The sequence below is a fragment of the Puma concolor genome, chromosome C1 (genome assembly GCF_028749965.1).
Source record: "Puma concolor isolate L17-30 chromosome C1, mPumCon1.1.hap2, whole genome shotgun sequence".
In the NCBI taxonomy this organism is placed as follows: domain Eukaryota; kingdom Metazoa; phylum Chordata; class Mammalia; order Carnivora; family Felidae; genus Puma; species Puma concolor.
In genome coordinates, this window is record NC_141674.1 from 188,671,372 (window position 1) to 188,690,772 (window position 19,401).

At 43.8% G+C, this 19,401-nt stretch overlaps 1 protein-coding gene across 3 annotated transcripts in view; it reads right to left on the bottom strand.

The window, feature by feature from the left end:
• The window catches only part of FLACC1 (flagellum associated containing coiled-coil domains 1), a 55,061-nt gene that overhangs the window by 16,923 nt on the left and 18,737 nt on the right, over positions 1-19,401 (bottom strand). The window contains exons 2-7 of one of the 3 annotated variants that reach the window (XM_086719269.1): positions 18,523-18,661; positions 17,672-17,746; positions 5,720-5,768; positions 4,065-4,198; positions 2,737-2,830; positions 990-1,051 (exon numbers count right to left, since the gene is read on the bottom strand). In XM_086719269.1, coding sequence (XP_086575395.1) covers positions 990-1,051; positions 2,737-2,830; positions 4,065-4,198; positions 5,720-5,768; positions 17,672-17,746; positions 18,523-18,635 — 527 coding nt within the window. In that variant the 5' untranslated portion in view covers positions 18,636-18,661. Of the gene's footprint in view, positions 1-989; positions 1,052-2,736; positions 2,831-4,064; positions 4,199-5,212; positions 5,687-5,719; positions 5,769-17,671; positions 17,747-18,522; positions 18,662-19,401 lie in introns of those variants that run through there. The other 2 variants (XM_086719271.1, XM_086719270.1) reach the window with 2 other exon arrangements.

The window sequence follows — 19,401 nt, forward strand, 5'->3', positions numbered from 1 at the left end:
TGTTTGCCAGAGATTAGTGGGGAGGGAGGGATGAATGAGCAGGGCACAGAGGATTTTTCAGGGCAGTGAAACTACTCTGTATGATACAATAATGGTGGACACATGTCATTATACATTTGTCAAAACCCATAGGATGTACAACACCAAGAGTGAACCCTAATGTAAACTATGCACTTCGGGTGATGGTAATTTATCAATGTAGGTTCATTGATTGTGACAAATGCATCACAATACTGCAGGAGTTAATGATTACTTGGGGTGTGCAGGTGTGGGGTCAGGCTGTCTGTACTTTATGCTCTATTTTACTGTGAACCTAAAACCGCTCTAAAAATAATGAAAGCTATTATATAACAAATATGTTACTTATTTATTATAATTTTTTGGAGGCAAGTCTATGACTCAGTGAGGTATACTTCTCTCTGCTGGGACTTCTGAGGCTGCTCTGGTGCCCAGCAGGTAGCCTGGAAGGAGGTTTTGAAGGTTTTCTCACCCACATAGGCAACACACTTCCTTTTACTTCCCCTTGGCTTGTCTTTGTGGCTCTGGCTCCTGCTCCTCCCATACCTTCTTCCCATTCTGCCCAGGTCCCGGGAGTAGCCAGGAGAGTAGAAATGACAGGACAAAAATGAGGAAGAGAAAGAGGGGGGAGGAAGTGAAGAGGCAGGGGAAATAGGAGGAGGCTGGGCTGAGAACAATAGTTGTCTGTCACAGAAATCTCATAGAGAATGAAAACTGGCTCTCCTCAGCAATCAACAGAAAGGGAGATTATACTTGAAACAAAGTAATTGGATCAGAAAGTGCAAAACTAGGAATGACCTTCTCTGTGCTACATTTTGGTGGCTTCACATCAAACCATCTTGCCCATTTCCCCCATCCCCACCTACCCAACTCCATTTGGCACTATCTGAAATCCCAGTGAAACAAAATCTTGCAAGGAAGCAAGAGTCTTAGGGCCTTCAGCACACAGCAGCTTGTGCTAGAACGCTTACCTGTTTTTGTTTTCGAAGTTCTGCTGCATCTCAGCACAGCGGACAGCCATTTCATCGGAGAGCTGGGAGCAACATAGCATTAACGATATAGGATCAAGGATCCCACTCCCACTGCAGTCTGCAATTTCTGAGAAGCCTTCACGTTCATAGGGTGTGCTCTACTCCCCACACTCTCTTCTTTGTGTTCTCCAATCCCAGAGAGCACATCACTACTCAGGGAATGGAGCAATCCTTGCCTTGGTCTATTGCTGTTTGGTATGTAATCAGTTCATAATGTTGGTGCACAGAAACCATCTCTTTCACTAACTGGTTTTATAGGCAGGTCTGGTCTTTTTGCTGGACAGCAATCTCTAAGATCTTGGTCTTTGGATTTCTTTGATACATAATTCAATTAAGTTATCATCTATTGAGCAAAGAGCTTTCCCTGGAAGAGCCAAAGAGGCCCAAGACTCAAACTCCACACTTTCAATGAACTTAAAATCTGGTGTTAATAAAGCCTCTTTGTCAGAAAGGTATGTTACCGCAGGCAAAATTTGCTCATTTCCAGGTGACCTTCCATTTTAACCATCAGATTCTCTGGTTAGTGTCTCAGGAGGAAAGGACACTTCCAGAACAGTCAGCACCCACTGCAAACTGAGACAAAAGGGTTCAGGGCTCTCCCTGTCCCTCTCTGTCTACACACTGGCAGCCAGCACTACAGCCTTCCACAGGGTCACACAACAATTTGGGATGTTCACAGGTGGGAGAATTTTAAGTATCACAATATGAGGTCCCTGCACGGAAATAATCTCTAAATAGGTCTTTAGCAGGGCCAATGATTCAGTGAGTGAAAATGTGCATTTTGCAACAATAATCCACTATTGATGACTGATCTCATAGAACTTATTTAACTTCCTGAGCCTTAATTTCCTATCTGTAGAAGCAGACCACAAACCTGGCAGGGTTTTCAGATAAATATAGTAATGAACCAACAGTAGGGGAGGTCTCAGTGTGAGTCACAAGCGAGGTCACTGTAGGATTCAGACACATCTGGGGCATGTCAGAGGGTGAGGGGTAGGACTGGTGGGAAGTCGACCTTCACAAGTGGGTTTCAATAACAACAGGCAAGTGGGATGTGGGGGAGGCTGTTTCTGAGCATTGCTCTGGTTTATCACTCCAGCCCAGGCCAACAGGCACCCCTGCTTGAGGTGGGGAAGAAGAGACTATGATAAAGCAGATGGTACAATCTAAAGGAGTTGTCACCAAAATCCCCAGGAAACACAGAGTGCAGACTGATCTCAGCAAATTCTGAAGTGGGCTTTGGCAATTTTAACAGCAACAGGAAGTGGGTACTGAAGGGTTCTGGGTAGCTTTTGAACCACACTGAGTGCATTAACCACACTATTGCCATTAGGAAGAGACTCGGCACCCTCTGAAGTTTAACTCTCCACAGCAAGCCTGACGTGAGATGCTGGCACCCCTTGGTGTGGTGAGTTCAGTAGCAATGTACACACTGCAGGCACATAAAGAACTCCTGGAAATTGACTTAGGCTTTGAGAAAAGATTTAAGTTCTTGCAGTCATGGATAAGGATGGAGTCAGAGAAATCCTACTGTGTAGCCACAGTCCTATCTTCAGAGCTGTCACCTAGACAACATGGCTCCCGAGAGTAAAGCGCTTGGCATCTTGCCTGGAACATAGCAGGTGATCTGAAAAAACCGGTCTTTCCCCTACCCATAGAGATGTCAGCTAACTCAAGGATCACTCACCAATTTCTGGGCAGACTGATGGTCTCTGTTCATTTGCTCAATGATCACTGTCAATTCTGAGATCTGCTCTTGCAGGTCAGTAACGATATCAGTCCTATGGGACAAGGAATCCTTCTATCATCCACAGAGCTTCCATTCTGTGCCAGTCAGGCACCTCCCTGTACGTGACTATCTCTGGCTTGGTGACAGTCAGGCCATGTTCTGCATCTGCTCCATCATCATGGGGGTCATGGGAGGGGTGGAAGAGTAGTCTGGGAGAAGGAATTAGGCAGCAGGGTGGTTGAGCCTCAGATCAGACCTTTTGGGTAAGCTAACCTGCAGTGGGGGGTGTGAGTAGGTGGAGGAGTGGATTGGTTACCCGCTGAATAGAAGGGGAAGAGGAATATGTCAGAGATCTATCAGGGTTTGACCTTGATTCAGTAATGACAGTTGAAATGGAGGAGGAAAAATTCAGAGGATTAGGAAATGGGAAGGTGGGAGATGGATTGATGCTGACAGTGTATCATAGACAAGGAATGGCCCAGACACAGGACAAAGAGGGGATTTCAGAGCATGGCTTGCAGAATAGATAACAATTTTCTGTGTTTCTGGGTTTGGAGCCTCCATGATGTCCGTAAGTTATTTAGCTCTATTTGGTTGAGCTGGAGTAGACAGGGTGGCAGGTAGTGACGTGTGCAGTGCAGCAGAGATGGTCCTCCATTCAACAAGGTGAGGGAACAAGAGAGAGGATGTAGGAGGAGACAGGGAGAGAGAGACATGAAAGAGAGATCTAGGAAGTAGAATGGATAAGATGTGGGAGCTGACTTTATATGGCATTTGAGGATAGAGTGGGTAGGGCCTGAATGACAGAGAGGATGCACTGTGCTCAACTGGGGTAGACTCAGCCAGAATCTTCCATGCTATGCCTCCCAGAGGCATGAACTGAGTGACATCTTTGGGCAAAATGAGAAAGAGATGCATACTCAGCTCCCCAAAAACCCTGACTTTACTCTTACTTTACACCTTCCAAATTCAGACTATTTTATGAATATTTCATCTGTTCATCACCTCTAAGAATAATTGCTTTCCTTTAGTACAAATTATACTATACCCAATCACTTTTCAGGTCAGCTGCCTGACCTGACCTTTGTCCTGTTTCAAATGGGATCAGGGCAGAGAGATGGGTGTGGAGAGGAGCAGCACAGGGATGAGGAGTGAAGTGACTTTATAGCACCTTCAGAACAGAGACCCTGTGCATTGGGCATGGAAGTTAGGAGCTTCTCCTTGAGGCCAGGCCAAGCCCAATAGTGATAGCTCTGAGGAGCTGGATATAGGTCCAAGGGCATTACCTGGAAATCTGGACTCTGTCCATGATCTCTGATTGCGACCGCTTTTTCTTATCAAACATTTCATCTCCCAAGGTGATGGAAATCTGCTCCCTATTTCGAATGAGGCGATAACCAGGTGACACGTTTATCACTTCCTGGGCATCAAGGTGGAAGGTAAGATAATATTGCAGACCTGGAGTGCAGAGATTCCTCCAAATCTTCCACTAGAGTGCTACTCACATCTTAGACACAGAGACATGAGGTGGGATCCCAGATCCCAAGTCCCTCCTGTGCATTCCCCAGTTACCACTCACCCTCATACTCCAGCCCAGATTTCTCTCCTGAGATCTGGTCTCAAGACTCAAATGGTTCCTGGATGTTCCCAAAGGCCTCTCAAGCTCAACATGTGCAACCCTAAATGCTGACACTTCACTCGGCACTCAGCCCCAAGCCCTGCACCTCGTCTGCATTCTCCACACGGCCAGAGGCTAGAAGGCAGTCAGACACCACGGAAATTGCTAAGTTTTGGGAGTTAGACAGGCCTGAGTTCAAATGCTGGCTCTGCCACCAACTATAGTTATTCAATATCTGTGTGCCTCAGTTTCCTCATTAGAAAATTAGGATAACTCTTCCTCAAAGGGCTTTTATGAGGAAAGCCAAAATAACAGGAGAAAGTGTCTAGCACGGTTATGAAAACAAACAAACACATCTATTTTAGTCAGTTCTTCCTCTATTCCCCACTAGACCCAAGTCAGAAATCTGGCAGGGCTACCAGCCTGCATAGACCAGGATAAGATTGTGCCCTCTAGGTTGTGTAGGGCACCCCTAAGGCAACACAAGTCCTGTCATTGTTATTGCCTAATTGTACCCCAGCTTCATCTTCTCCTCTCCACACTCCTGCCCCTGGAACAGCCTAAAGCCACCCTCCTCTTTCTCTTTGGCTTTGGCCATACCTGCCCAGCTGGCCTCCCTGCCTTCATTCTGGCTCCCCTAAAGTTCATCATCCTCTCTGTCTGGAGGGCAATAACATTTTTGGTTTTTTTCCTGACTGTTAAGGAAATGCATGATCCTTATTTAAGGGGAAAAAAAGAAAATAGATAAAAATCCCATAGTAAAAAGTACCAGTATTATCCCATCAGACAATGTTTTTTCTAGAATGTAAATCTTACCTGGTACTGTGTCTGTGTCAGACCCATGAAGGTTCCCAGACACCGGAAGGATTAGGCCCAAACTCCTAGGCAGCTATTGAGATCTTCCTGGGTTTAGTTCCCATCTCTTTCTCCAGTGTGGTCCTGGCCCTGCTCCCTTTCTCTGTTGTCCCTGCCCTAGCATTTGTGGGTTCCCCAGTGTGACAGTGGGGGGTTTCTGGCATGTGGGCATGAGCTGTACCCTAGCCTGGACTGGTGGTCAGTGTCTGGTTTCCTTGGCACAGTCTTCTTGCCATGCACAAGGCAGTAGAGAGTGGCAATTACATGCCCTCTCTGAGGTCTGGCTCAGCTGAGTTCAAGTCCTTTTTCTGCCACTTACCAGTTACGCTATGTGCAATAACGACAGCCCCTCCTCATAGGATCATTGCAAAGATCCAATGAGGTACGTACATGTAAAAGGCCTGTGCTTGCACAAAGTAGGCACTCAGTAAATGTTAGTCCCGCTGCCCCCTTCATGTTTTTACTCACATAAGGTGGTTTATTGCTCTCTTCTTGTTTTCCTAAATGGAGTTTCCCTCTGCAAGAGAAAGACGTGCTCAGAAAGCAACCAGGGAGCAAAGAGAAGTTCAAAGCTTAGAAGCTGCTCCCTGATCCCAATTGCTCATATGTAAAAAGTGACATTACTGGGATGATCTCTGAGGCCCCTTTCAGCTCTGAAATATTCTACTCAGGAACTAAGGAATGTTCAATGGTCCCGAGATCATTGGTATAGAGATTGTGATAAAAAGGCAGGAAGTAAAAAAGTGGGGAGTTGACTATCATGCCTATTAGAACCACTCCTAAAATAAGGGTCAAGAGACTTGGCCTGAGAATCCAAAGGGCTCTCCTATAGTGCATAATCTCAAATGAGCACACTAGTGACATTTACGTTGTCTGCACAAAAGCCTTTCTTATTTGCACCAGAAATTAGTGATATGGGACCTGAAATGGTCAGTATCATAAATTCAGGATAAGTAAATGGTTAATCCTGGTCATAATTAGTTGTTGTTTTCAGGTGTAGAAATGTGAACATATCAGGTATCCAAATATCAAGCGTATTTGTAAGGGACCTCACCTGGAAAGTTGAAAGATTGGAATAAGAGTAACCAGTTTCTGATGTGCTGACAACAAGACTAGTTAGGCTTAGGTATATGAAGCTAGGGCATTTTCCCTCTGCTTCAGCAAACACTCACACCCATATACATACAATCAGGCCAACTGCTGTGAAAAGAAACAACCAAAACTGATCTAGGAGTTCCATTTTCCCTATGATCAAAATAACCACAATATCTTTAAGGGTTGTGGAGTGGTTACCAGGGTGAGGCTGTTCCAAAGTCAGCTGGGTATGGGGGTGTGGGGTTGAGAGGATTTTTCTTGGTGGAGGCAGTTCTACCTTGGCTAATAAAGTCTGGTTTTGATCCCACATCTCCCACCCCCCAAATGAGGCCTCCAGAGAGGCACTGAAGACTCCCTTGAGAAAACTAGCCCAAGGATTTGGCTACTGTAGATACTATTATTTTTACTGGCGAAAACATGACTCTGTGTGTTAAAAAACAGACATGAATGCACCGTATACTTTGATAATACAATGGGACTCATATGTAATTGAAAAGATTTAAAACCACTTAAAATACAACTCAGTTCATAGCAACCCATTCATAAACCAGGAACTCTTTACAATGCTAATTTGGTTTACTTTCTCTGAATTTAGGAAAGCCTTGGGGTGGTGGTGGTGGGGAAATCACTGAGTAACCTGGATCTCTTTAAAAAGCTGGCCATGGAGACAGAGAGGAAGATGGAGGCATAGGAGGATGCTGGGCTCACCGCGCGTCCTGCTGATCACTTAGATTCCACCTACACCTGCCTAAATAACCCAGAAAACCGCCAGAGGATTAGCAGAACGGAGTCTCCAGAGCCAAGCGCAGACGAGAGGCCCACGGAAGAGGGTAGGAAGGGCGGTGAGGCGGTGCGCTCCACGGACTGGCGGGAGGGAGCCAGGGCAGAGGGGCGGCCCGCCGGCCGGCAGAGCCCCCAAGTCTGGCTTGCAAAAGCGGAGGGGCAGGATGGAGTGTGTTCTGACAGCAAGCGGGACTTAGCATCTGGGAGGTCATAAGTTAACAGCTCTGCTTGGAAAGTGGGAAGGCTGGAGGACAACGGGAGGGAGAGTTGCTGAGCCCCTGGACAACAGAGCTCAGTTTGGCAGGGAATAAAGGCGCTTGCCAGCACCATCTCCCTCGCCCATCCCCCAGCCAAAATCCCAAAGGGAACCAGTTCCTGCCAGGGAACTTGCTTGCTCCCCGCAAACGCCCAACGCTGTGCTTCTGCGGAGCCACCCCTCCGGCAGCGGGTCTGACTCCCTCCCGCTGCCACAGGGCCCCTCCTGAAGTGGATCACCTAAGGAGAAGCGAGCTAAGCCTGCCCCTCCTGCCCCCGTGCACCTTGCCTACCCACCCCAGCTAATACGCCAGATCCCCAGCACCACAAGCCTGGCAGTGTGCAAGTAGCCCAGACGGGCCATGCCACCCCACAGTGAATCCCACCCCTAGGAGAGGGGAAGAGAAGGCACACACCAGTCTGACTGTGGACACAGCGGTGGGCTGGGGGCAGACATCAGGTCTGACTGTGGCCCCGCCCACCAACTCCAGTTATACACCACAGCACAGGGGAAGTGCCCTGCAGGTCCGCACCACGCCAGGGACTATCCAAAATGACCAAGCGGAAGAATTCCCCTCAAAAGAATCTCCAGGAAATAACAACAGCTAATGAACGGATCAAAAAGGATTTAAATAATATAACAGAAAGTGAATTTAGTCATAAAATTAATAGTCATAAAATTAATTGCTGGGCTTGAAAATAGTATAGAGGAGAGCAGAGAATCTCTTGCTACAGAGATCAAGGGACTAAGGAACAGTCACGAGGAGCTGAAAAACGCTTTAAACGAAATGCATAACAAAATGGAAACCACCACGGCTCGGATTGAAGAGGCAGAGGAGAGAATAGGTGAACTAGGAGATAAAGTTATGGAAAAAGAGGAAGCTGAGAAAAAGAGAGATAAAAAAATCCAGGAGTATGAGGGGAAAATTAGAGAACTAAGTGATACACTAAAAAGAAATAATCTACGCATAATTGGTATCCCAGAGGAGGAAGAGAGAGGGAAAGGTGCTGAAGGGGTACTTGAAGAAATAATAGCTGAGAACTTCCCTGAAGTGGGGAAGGAAAAAGGCATTGAAATCCAAGAGGCACAGAGAACTCCCTTCAGACGTAACTTGAATCGATCTTCTGCACGACATATCATAGTGAAACTGGCAAAATACAAGGATAAAGAGAAAATTCTGAAAGCAGCAAGGGGTAAACGTGCCCTCACATATAAAGGGAGACCTATAAGACTCGTGACTGATCTCTCTTTTGAAACTTGGCAGGCCAGAAAGAATTGGCACGAGATTTTCAGTGTGCTAGACAGAAAAAATATGCAGCCGAGAATCCTTTATCCAGCAAGTCTGTCATTTAGAATCGAAGGAGAGATAAAGGTCTTCCCAAACAAACAAAAACTGAAGGAATTTGTCACCACTAAACCAGCCCTCCAAGAGATCCTAAGGGGGACCCTGTGAGACAAAGTACCAGAGACATCACTACAAGCATAAAACATACAGATATCACAATGACTCTAAACCCATATCTTTCTATAATAACACTGAATGTAAATGGATTAAATGCGCCAACCAAAAGACATAGGGTATCAGAATGGATAAAAAAACAAGACCCATCTATTTGCTGTCTACAAGAGACTCATTTTAGACCTGAGGACACCTTTAGATTGAGAGTGAGGGGATGGAGAACTATTTATCATGCTACTGGAAGCCAAAAGAAAGCTGGAGTAGCCATACTTATATCAGACAAACTAGACTTTAAATTAAAGGCTGTAACAAGAGATGAAGAAGGACATTATATAATAGTGACAGGGTCTATCCATCAGGAAGAGCTAACAATTATAAATGTCTATGCGCCGAATACCGGAGCGCCCAAATATATAAAACAATTACTCATAAACATAAGCAACCTTATTGAGAAGAATGTGGTAATTGCAGGGGACTTTAACACCCCACTTACAGAAATGGATAAATCATCTAGACACACGGTCAATAAAGAAACAAGAGCCCTGAATGAGACATTGGATCAGATGGACTTGACAGATATATTTAGAACTCTGCATCCCAAAGCAACAGAATATACTTTCTTCTCGAGTGCACATGGAACATTCTCCAAGATAGATCATATACTGGGTCACAAAACAGCCCTTCATAAGTTTATAAGAATTGAAATCATACCATGCATACTTTCAGACCACAATGCTATGAAGCTTGAAATCAACCACAGAAAAAAGTCTGGAAAACCTCCAAAAGCATGGAGGTTAAAGAACACCCTACTAACGAATGAGTGGGTCAACCAGGCAATTAGAGAAGAAATTAAAAAATATATGGAAACAAACGAAAATGAAAATACAACAATCCAAACGCTTTGGGACGCAGCGAAGGCAGTCCTGAGAGGAAAATACATTGCAATCCAGGCCTATCTCAAGAAACAAGAAAAATCCCAAATACAAAATCTAACAGCACACCTAAAGGAAATAGAAGCAGAGCAGCAAAGGCAGCCTAAACCCAGCAGAAGAAGAGAAATAATAAAGGTCAGAGCAGAAATAAACAATATAGAATCTAAAAAAACTGTAGAGCAGATCAATGAAACCAAGAGTTGGTTTTTTGAAAAAATAAACAAAATTGACAAACCTCTAGCCAGGCTTCTCAAAAAGAAAAGGGAGATGACCCAAATAGATAAAATCATGAATGAAAATGGAATTATTACAACCAATCCCTCAGAGATACAAACAATTATCAGGGAATACTATGAAAAATTATATGCCAACAAATTGGACAACCTGGAAGAAATGGACAAATTCCTGAACACCCACACTCTTCCAAAACTCAATCAGGAGGAAATAGAAAGCTTGAACAGACCCATAACCAGCGAAGAAATTGAATCGGTTGTCAAAAATCTCCCAACAAATAAGAGTCCAGGACCAGATGGCTTCCCAGGGGAGTTCTACCAGACGTTTAAAGCAGAGATAATACCTATCCTTCTCAAGCTATTCCAAGAAATAGAAAGGGAAGGAAAACTTCCAGACTCATTCTATGAAGCCAGTATTACTTTGATTCCTAAACCAGACAGAGACCCAGTAAAAAAAGAACTACAGGCCAATATCCCTGATGAATATGGATGCAAAAATTCTCAATAAGATACTAGCAAATCGAATTCAATGGCATATAAAAAGAATTATTCACCATGATCAAGTGGGATTCATTCCTGGGATGCAGGGCTGGTTCAACATTCGCAAATCAATCAACGTGATACATCACATTAACAAAAAAAAAGAGAAAAACCATATGATCCTGTCAATCGATGCAGAAAAGGCCTTTGACAAAATCCAGCACCCTTTCTTAATAAAAACCCTTGAGAAAGTCGGGATAGAAAAGCCATTTATGAAAAGCCCACAGCTAACATCATCCTCAATGGGGAAAAACTGAGAGCTTTTTCCCTGAGATCAGGAACACGACAGGGATGCCCACTCTCACTGCTGTTGTTTAACATAGTGCTGGAAGTTCTAGCATCAGCAATCAGACAGCAAAAGGAAATCAAAGGCATCCAAATTGGCAAAGATGAAGTCAAGCTTTCGCTTTTTGCAGATGACATGATATTATACATGGAAAATCCGATAGACTCCACCAAAAGTCTGCTAGAACTGATACATGAATTCAGCAAAGTTGCAGGATACAAAATCAATGTACAGAAATAAGTTGCATTCTTATACACTAACAATGAAGCAACAGAAAGACAAATAAAGAAACTGATCCCATTCACAATTGCACCAAGAAGCATAAAATACCTAGGAATAAATCTAACCAAAGATGTAAAGGATCTGTATGCTGAAAACTATAGAAAGCTTATGAAGGTAATTGAAGAAGATTTAAAGAAATGGAAAGACATTCCCTGCTCATGGATTGGAAGAATAAATATTGTCAAAATGTCAATACTACCCAAAGCTATCTACACATTCAATGCAATCCCAATCAAAATTGCACCAGCATTCTTCTCGAAACTAGAAGAAGCAATCCTAAAATTCATATGGAACCACAAAAGGCCCCGAATAGCCAAAGTAATTTTGAAGAAGAAGACCAAAGCAGCAGGCATCACAATCCCAGACTTTAGCCTCTACTACAAAGCTGTCATCATCAAGACAGCATGGTATTGGCACAAAAACAGACACATAGACCAATGGAATAGAATAGAAACCCCAGAACTAGACCCACAAACGTATGGCCAACTCATCTTTGACAAAGCAGGAAAGAACATCCAATGGAAAAAAGACAGTCTCTTCAACAAATGGTGCTGGGAGAACTGGACAGCAACATGCAGAAGGTTGAAACTAGACCACTTTCTCACACCATTCACAAAAATAAACTCAAAATGGATAAAGGACCTGAATGTGAGACAGGAAACCATCAAAACCCTAGAGGAGAAAGCAGGAAAAGACCTCTCTGACCTCAGCCGTAGCAATCTCTTACTCGACACATCCCCAAAGGCAAGGGAATTAAAAGCAAAAGTGAATTACTGGGACCTTATGAAGATAAAAAGCTTGTGCACAGCAAAGGAAACAACCAACAAAACTAAAAGGCAACCAACGGAATGGGAAAAGATATTTGCAAATGACATATCGGACAAAGGGCTAGTATCCAAAATCTATAAAGAGCTCACCAAACTCCACACCCGAAAAGCAAATAACCCAGTGAAGAAATGGGCAGAGAACATGAATAGACACTTCTGTAAAGAAGACATCCGGATGGCCAACAGGCACATGAAAAGATGTTCAGCGTCGCTCCTTATCAGGGAAATACAAATCAAAACCACACTCAGGTATCACCTCACGCCAGTCAGAGTGGCCAAAATGAACAAATCAGGAGACTATAGATGCTGGAGAGGATGTGGAGAAACGGGAACCCTCTTGCACTGTTGGTGGGAATGCAAATTGGGGCAGCCGCTCTGGAAAGCAGTGTGGAGGTTCCTCAGAAAATTAAAAATAGACCTACCCTATGACCCAGCAATAGCACTGCTAGGAATGTATCCAAGGGACACAGGAGTACTGATGCATAGGGGCACTTGTACCCCAATGTTTATAGCAGCACTCTCAACAATAGCCAAATTATGGAAAGAGCCTAAATGTCCATCAACTGATGAATGGATAAAGAAATTGTGGTTTATATACACAATGGAATACTACGTGGCAATGAGAAAAAATGAAATATGGCCTTTTGTAGCAACGTGGATGGAACTGGAGAGTGTGATGCTAAGTGAAATAAGCCATACAGAGAAAGACAGATACCATATGGTTTCACTCTTATGTGGATCCTGAGAAACTTAACAGGAACCCATGGGGGAGGGGATGGAAAAAAAAAAAAAAAAAAAGAGGTTAGAGTGGGAGAGAGCCAAAGCATAAGAGACTGTTGAGAACTGAGAACAAACTAAGGGTTGATGGGGGGTGGGAGGGAGGAGAGGGTGGGTGATGGGTATTGAGGAGGGCACCTTTTGGGATGAGCACTGGGTGTTGTATGGAAACCAATTTGACAATAAATTTCATATATAAATAAAAAAAAAAAAACTGAGAACAAACTGAGGGTTGATGGGTGGTGGGAGGGAGGAGAGGGTGGGTGATGGGTATTGGGGAGGGCACCTTTTGGGATGAGCACTGGGTGTTGTATGGAAACCATTTTGACAATAAATTTCATATATTGAAAAAAAAAAGCTGGTGATGGATTTAAGCTTATGTCTTTTTTTGTTCTTTGTAGATCTCCTTGAGCAAACGGAGACCTTCCACAGTACTGCATTCACCTCTGAACTGCTCCAAGGGTCAGAGTGCAGCTCCTGGGTACTAATTTTATTGGAATTGTATTTCTCACTCTGAAAAGTAAAAGGTATGGTTGATCCAGAATGATTCTCCTTGACTCCTTTTTCCCTTGTCAACCTACTCAGATTACTCTGATTACACTAACCAAAGTTTGATACTTCACTGATGTCAGTCAAAGCACTTCACATTTTCTCATTTAATGAATTCAATGAGTGGTTAATGGATGCAAACCACAGTGCTCCATACTAAGAGAAATGGAATGAGATGTGATGCTTTTTATTTAAGAAGAGAAAAATAGAGGCACATAAATACTGAAATTAGAAGAAGAAAAAGTTAAGTGCTACAAAGAATTGCAGATAAAGCAATTTGCCAACTGTGTCTCCCAGGACAGTTGAGAGCACTGGGCCTACTGCCATTTTTCAAGGCTTCTGAGAAATTAAAAAAAAAAAAAAAAGTTACCCAAACATGGTTAAAACAGTTATGTTGTAGTTCATATTTAAGAATTAAGACTTTCGAAATAACAAAAAGTACATTGTATGTTTGCAAAAGAACAAGAGGATTCACAAAAAGGATGTAATTCACAGAGGCCGTATGTTTGTGACTGGAGGCCCAAGTTAACAGTTGGCTGGTGAACAGATTCTTCACGTCCCAATTTGTGGGTCATATCAGTATCTACCCGAGCCCCTTCCTGATGGTGAGGCCATCCCAGCTGCTCCGTTTCCCAGCCTCAGTCAGTGCTGACTCAATAGGACATAGAGACTGGGTGATGTGGAGTCCCAGTAGGGTCTCACTGGAAAGTTATAAATACAATGAACAGGTCTTTGAATTATAGGGGCCCCAGGTGGCTCAGTAGGTTGAGCGTCCGACTTTGGCTCAGGTCATGATCTCATGGTTCGTGAGTTCAAGCCCTGCATCAGGCTGTGTGCTAACAGCTCAGAGCCTGGAGCCTAATTCAGATTCTGTTTCTGTCTCTCTCTCTCTCTCTCTTTCCTCCTCTCTTCCTGCTAGCGCTTTCTCAAAAATACATAAACATTGAAAAAAAATAAAAATAAAAAAAATAATAAAAGTACCCACAAAGTGTTCCTCACCATATTGCAAAAGACTAGGACAGTGTTAGCAGGGGCTAATTGGCGGGCAGAGTGGAGCTGTGGTGTGAGTGATGTTGCTCCCAATAAGAGGTACTGGGAGACTGAGACCTTGAGCCTGACCATTAATATGGGTCAGATAAGACCCACAGGTGTGATCATGCCAGCAGTGTGCTGTCACACAGAAGGCAGGCACTAAGGAACTGTTTCACCTACACAGCCATTCAACAGATCCCTTGTTATGAATGGATCCCACTCCAATCAGGCTTTATCACCACTACCATTGACACAATGCTCTTCATGTCACTGATGACCCACAGGCCACTTAAACTCAACAGTATTTCTCAGCCCTCATCTAATTACTTATCAGCAGTTGTTGACACAGATAATTAGAATCCTCCTTCTTGAGGGGCGCCTGGGTGGCTCAGTCGGTTAGGCATCCGACTTCAGCTCAGGTCACGATCTCACACTCCGTGAGTTCGAGCCCCGCGTCGGGCTCTGGGCTGATGATGGCCCAGAGCCTGAAGCCTGCTTCCGATTCTGTGTCTCCCTCTCTCTCTGACCCTCCCCCATTCATGCTCTGTCTCTCTCTGTCTCAAAAATAAATAAACGTTAAAAAAAAAAAATTAAAAAAAAAAAAAAAAGAATCCTCCTTCTTGGAACATTTTTGTCATTTTCCTTCCAGGATACCAGGTACATGATTTGTCATCTACCTCACTGACCACTCCCTGTCATTCTCCTTTTCGGGGTTTCTCCAACGTCTCAACATTGGAGTGCTCTGGGTCTCCGTTCTCCCACCTCTTCCTACCTCTGGCTCTACTCCCTGTCTTGGAGATCTCATCTGATCTGAGGGCTCTAAGTATCATGTATATGCCAACGACTGTCAAATGTATATCTGCAGCCCAGAGCTCTCTCTCAGACCCACTTATCCAACTGCTTACTTGACATTGCCACTTGATAGTAAGAAGCATCTTGAACTTCCTATGCTCAGCTCCTGACAAATGTGTACCTCCCCCCACAGTCTGCCCCAATTGCAGAAAATGGAAATTCCATCCTTCCTGTTGCTCAGCTCCAAATCTTGAAGTCATCCTTGACCCCTCTTTTGTTTTGTTCTCATACTTAACACCCAACCCATTAGCAGATCCTACCGGTTTCTACCTTCAGAATATATCCCAAATGGGACCACTCCTCACCACCTCTGCTATTTCTACCAGGTCAAAGCACCATCTTCTCTTGCTTGGGTCCTTACGATTACATCTTAACTGGACTCTGCTTCTACCCTTGGTCACTGTAGTCCATTCTCAATGCAGTAGCCAGATTCATCCTTTTGCAGGGTCAGGTGGCTCAGTTGGTTAAGCATCTGACTCTTGATTTTGGCTCAGGTCATGATCTCACAGTTTGTGGGATCGAGCCCAGCACAGGGCTCTGTGCTGACAGCGTGAAACCTACTTGGGTTCTCTCTCTCTTCTTTCTCTGTCCCTCCCCTGCTCATGTTCTCTCTCTCTCTCAAAATAAATAAATAAACATTAAAAAATTAAAAAAAAAAAGATTAGTCATTTCCAAATGCAAGTTGGATCATGTCACTCTTCTCAGAACCCTCTGATGGCTTCCCATCTCTTATGGGCTAAATTGTGTCCCCCTAACATTTATATGTTGAAGCCCTAACTCCCAGTACCTCAGAATGTGACAGTATTGAAGACAGAGCCTTACAGGGGGATTAAGTTAAAATGAGGCCATTATGGTGGGCACTAATCCAACCTTACTGGTGTCCTTATAAGAGAGATAGGACACACAGAGATACACCAGGGATGTGCATACACAAAGAAAAGACCATGTGAAGGAGCAGAAAGTAGGTGGCCATCTGCAAGCGAGGGAGAGAGTCCTGAGAGGAAACCAACACTGTGGGTACCTTGGTCTTGAATTTTAGTCTCTAGAACTGTGAGAAAATAAATTTCTGTTGCTTAAGCCACAGTGTCTGTGTTTTTTGTTGTTGTTGTTGTTGTTTGTTTGTTTGTTTGTTTTGTTATGGCAGCCCTATAGGCTGTCTCTTTCAAAGTAAAAGCCAAAGTCTTTATACTGGTAGCAAGCTTTACTGTATGAGTTTCCTATTCCTGCTGTAATGAATTACTACAAGCTCAGTGGCTTAACACAAAACCAACTCATTATCTTACAGTTCTAGAGGTCAAAGTCTGGAATGGGTCTCACTGAGCTAAAAAATTAAGGTGTTGGCAGGGTGATATTCCTCCTGGAGGCTCCACAGGAAAATCTGTTTTCTTGACTTTCCTGTTCCTAGAAGCTTCCTGTGTTTGTAGCGGCATTTTTTTCTCCATCAAAGCCAACAACTGTATCACTCAGCTTCAATTGTCACATCTCTTCTTTCATGAATAAGGACCTTTGTGATTACACTGGGCCCATCCAATAATTCAGGATGATCTGTCCATCTCAACGTCCCCTGATTAGCAAGCATAATTCTATCTACAACCTTAATTCCCCCTTGATGAGTAATAGAACAGAATCATAGTTTCCAGGGATTAGGATGTATCTTTGGGGGGCCATTATTCTGCCAACTACATTCATCATCTCTGCTACTTCTCTGACCTCACCTCTCCCCATTCTCTGCTCACATCCTCCACTCCTGCCACATGGGCCTCTTTGCTTTCCTGGAAAAGACCAAATGTGCCAAGCAGGTTCCCACTCAGGGGGAATTTGTATTTGCTGTTCCCTCTGCCAGGAGTGCTAGTCTCAGATATCAGCAGGCTCCTGCTGTCCCCTTTACATAAGGACTTTCCCTGAAATACCCATAGAAAATAACAACCCTGCCTTCACTATCCCCTCCTCCCTTTGCCTGTGTTATATTCTACATAGCACTGGGATGCACTGGGATGTATTAACTTCTTTATGGTCATTTCCCCCCTAGAATGTAAGCTCTGGAGCAGGGACTCTTCTATGTTCACTGCTGTCTCCTGGCACCTGAAATAATGCCAAACAAATACTAGGGGCTCAATAAATATTTTCCAAATAAATTGAATACAAAGATACATGCCTAAACTAAGTTATACTTCTAAGCATAACAAAATATGGATAAAAATTTAATTTATGAATAAAAATAGAGCTGCCATCTACCAAAAACCTTAGACATAGAACAGTAATCAGTAAAAAGGTAAGCCACCACCATAAATGCCTGGGAGTTTCCCCAAGGCTCTTTGCCTATGACATGCATCATGTATTGTTCCCTTTTAGGGCAGGAAATAGTGGCTGTCAGGGGCACCCCTAATTGAGAGCTTATTTGTTGTGACTTTGAAAGTGGGTGCAGAGCACCACACAATTCGCATGCAGGATCTGAGGTTTGGGGGAAATCATTGTAGGTTCTGGTAATTCCTTCCCCATGAACATAAAAATACTTACTTTGGGGCAACAACAGGTTTTGCTGTGGGTTGGACACAATTTTGTTTTTTTGCAGCTGAAGGAAGAGGAGTTAGCCTGAAAATGCAAAATAGATAACAAAAAAGAGAAAATTAGAAATTCAGAAACCTGTTTTAGCATTCCCAGATTAGGTAGATGCCCATCATGACCCCAGAATGGGAATACATGCTCTGACTGCTGAAATCTTTAAAGTCAGGAAGGTCTTGGGGAGTCTCTAGAAGAAGACTTGAGAAGGTTCATTTCCCAGGGGACCCTGGGTTGGCAGCTTGTCCCCCAGAGCCCAAAGCTCTTTTTCTCCTGAGGGGGGCTATCAGGTCCTTTCTTTGGAAGCTGACCTTTCCCTGCTGCACAAACTCTGAGATATTCTCATTATTTTTATTATTCATTCCTTTCTTTCTTTCTTTCTTTCTTTCTTTCTTTCTTTCTTTCTTTCTTTCTTTCTTTCTTTTGAGAGGTGCAGGAAGGGGCAGAGAGAGATGGAGAGAGAGAGAATTCCAAGCAGGCTCCATACTGTCAGCACAGAGTCCAATGTGGGGCTCAAACCTACAAACTGTGAGATCATGACCTGAGCCAAAATCAAGAGTCGGATGCTTAAACAAGTGAGCCACCCAGGCACCCCTGAGACTTCCTCATTTAAAATGACACCGAGTCTAAGCAGGACTGGCAAGAGCAATGTGCTGCCAACAGGCTGGCTGAGAAAGCTGTGTAAAGCTAGGCTTTCTGGCCTTCTTGGGATTTTGTTGCCTAGTTGACTATTTGGATATATTGAAGAGAAAGAAGGCTGCAAATGGAATTCAAGGGCCCTTGTTCTACTCCATCCATATAATCCTTACTTGGGCTTCCCTGTGGAGGTCTTTCTTGGTGGCTGAGGGGTCTTGATTAGCTTCCGTGGTCCCAAGTTCCAAGGGTCCCAGCAGGTACAGTAGATGAGAGGGTTGGGGTACATGGCAGGAGCTGCTAGATCAGGAGGTCCTGGTTGAAGTGGGAAAGTAACATCAGAGAGTTACACCATTCAGAGTCAAAGCAATGATACTTAAGAGACAAATTAGGAAAGACCCAGCAAAAGCCCAAAGCACACATGGTAAATTCTGGGAGCTGTTGATCTGGTGCAGGGTCTTGACTACAGAATAACATCTCACTCCTTGGCACCCAGTGGACTTGACTTGAAAGCGATTTAAAATTTGTCACCATTGAGTGCATACTGCGATCCAAGCACACAATAAGTGATCAATTATTGTTATCTCAATTTTACAGATGAGGATACTGAGGTTCAGAATGATCACAGGGGTAGCAAAAATCTCCTAGGCCCTTCTTCCATCAGGCCACATTAGCTCTCACTGAAATGAGGAGAAATCCCTACAGTAGATCTTGCACAGAACTTCCTGAAAAATTAACTCTGTTACTCAAATTACAGTGCAAGTGAATGTCTCAATTTCTCATCCCTGTTCACCTGCCTGAATTATAGATCAAAATCCTTCCTTCTTAGCTCCATGAAAACAATACCAAAAAATCCCTATTACAAAGGTCTGCGTGAAAGACAACTATCAGATAAACATGGAAACTTGACCACATTTGTTTATTTTCTTTATTTTCCAGAACCCCACAAAAATGATAGTACAGGATTGTGAGATAGTAGAAAAAATATATTGGTCTCTGCCCCCAGTTCCTGACACAGGGCTCCTGAAAACCTTGTGAATCCCTAAGTGATAAGA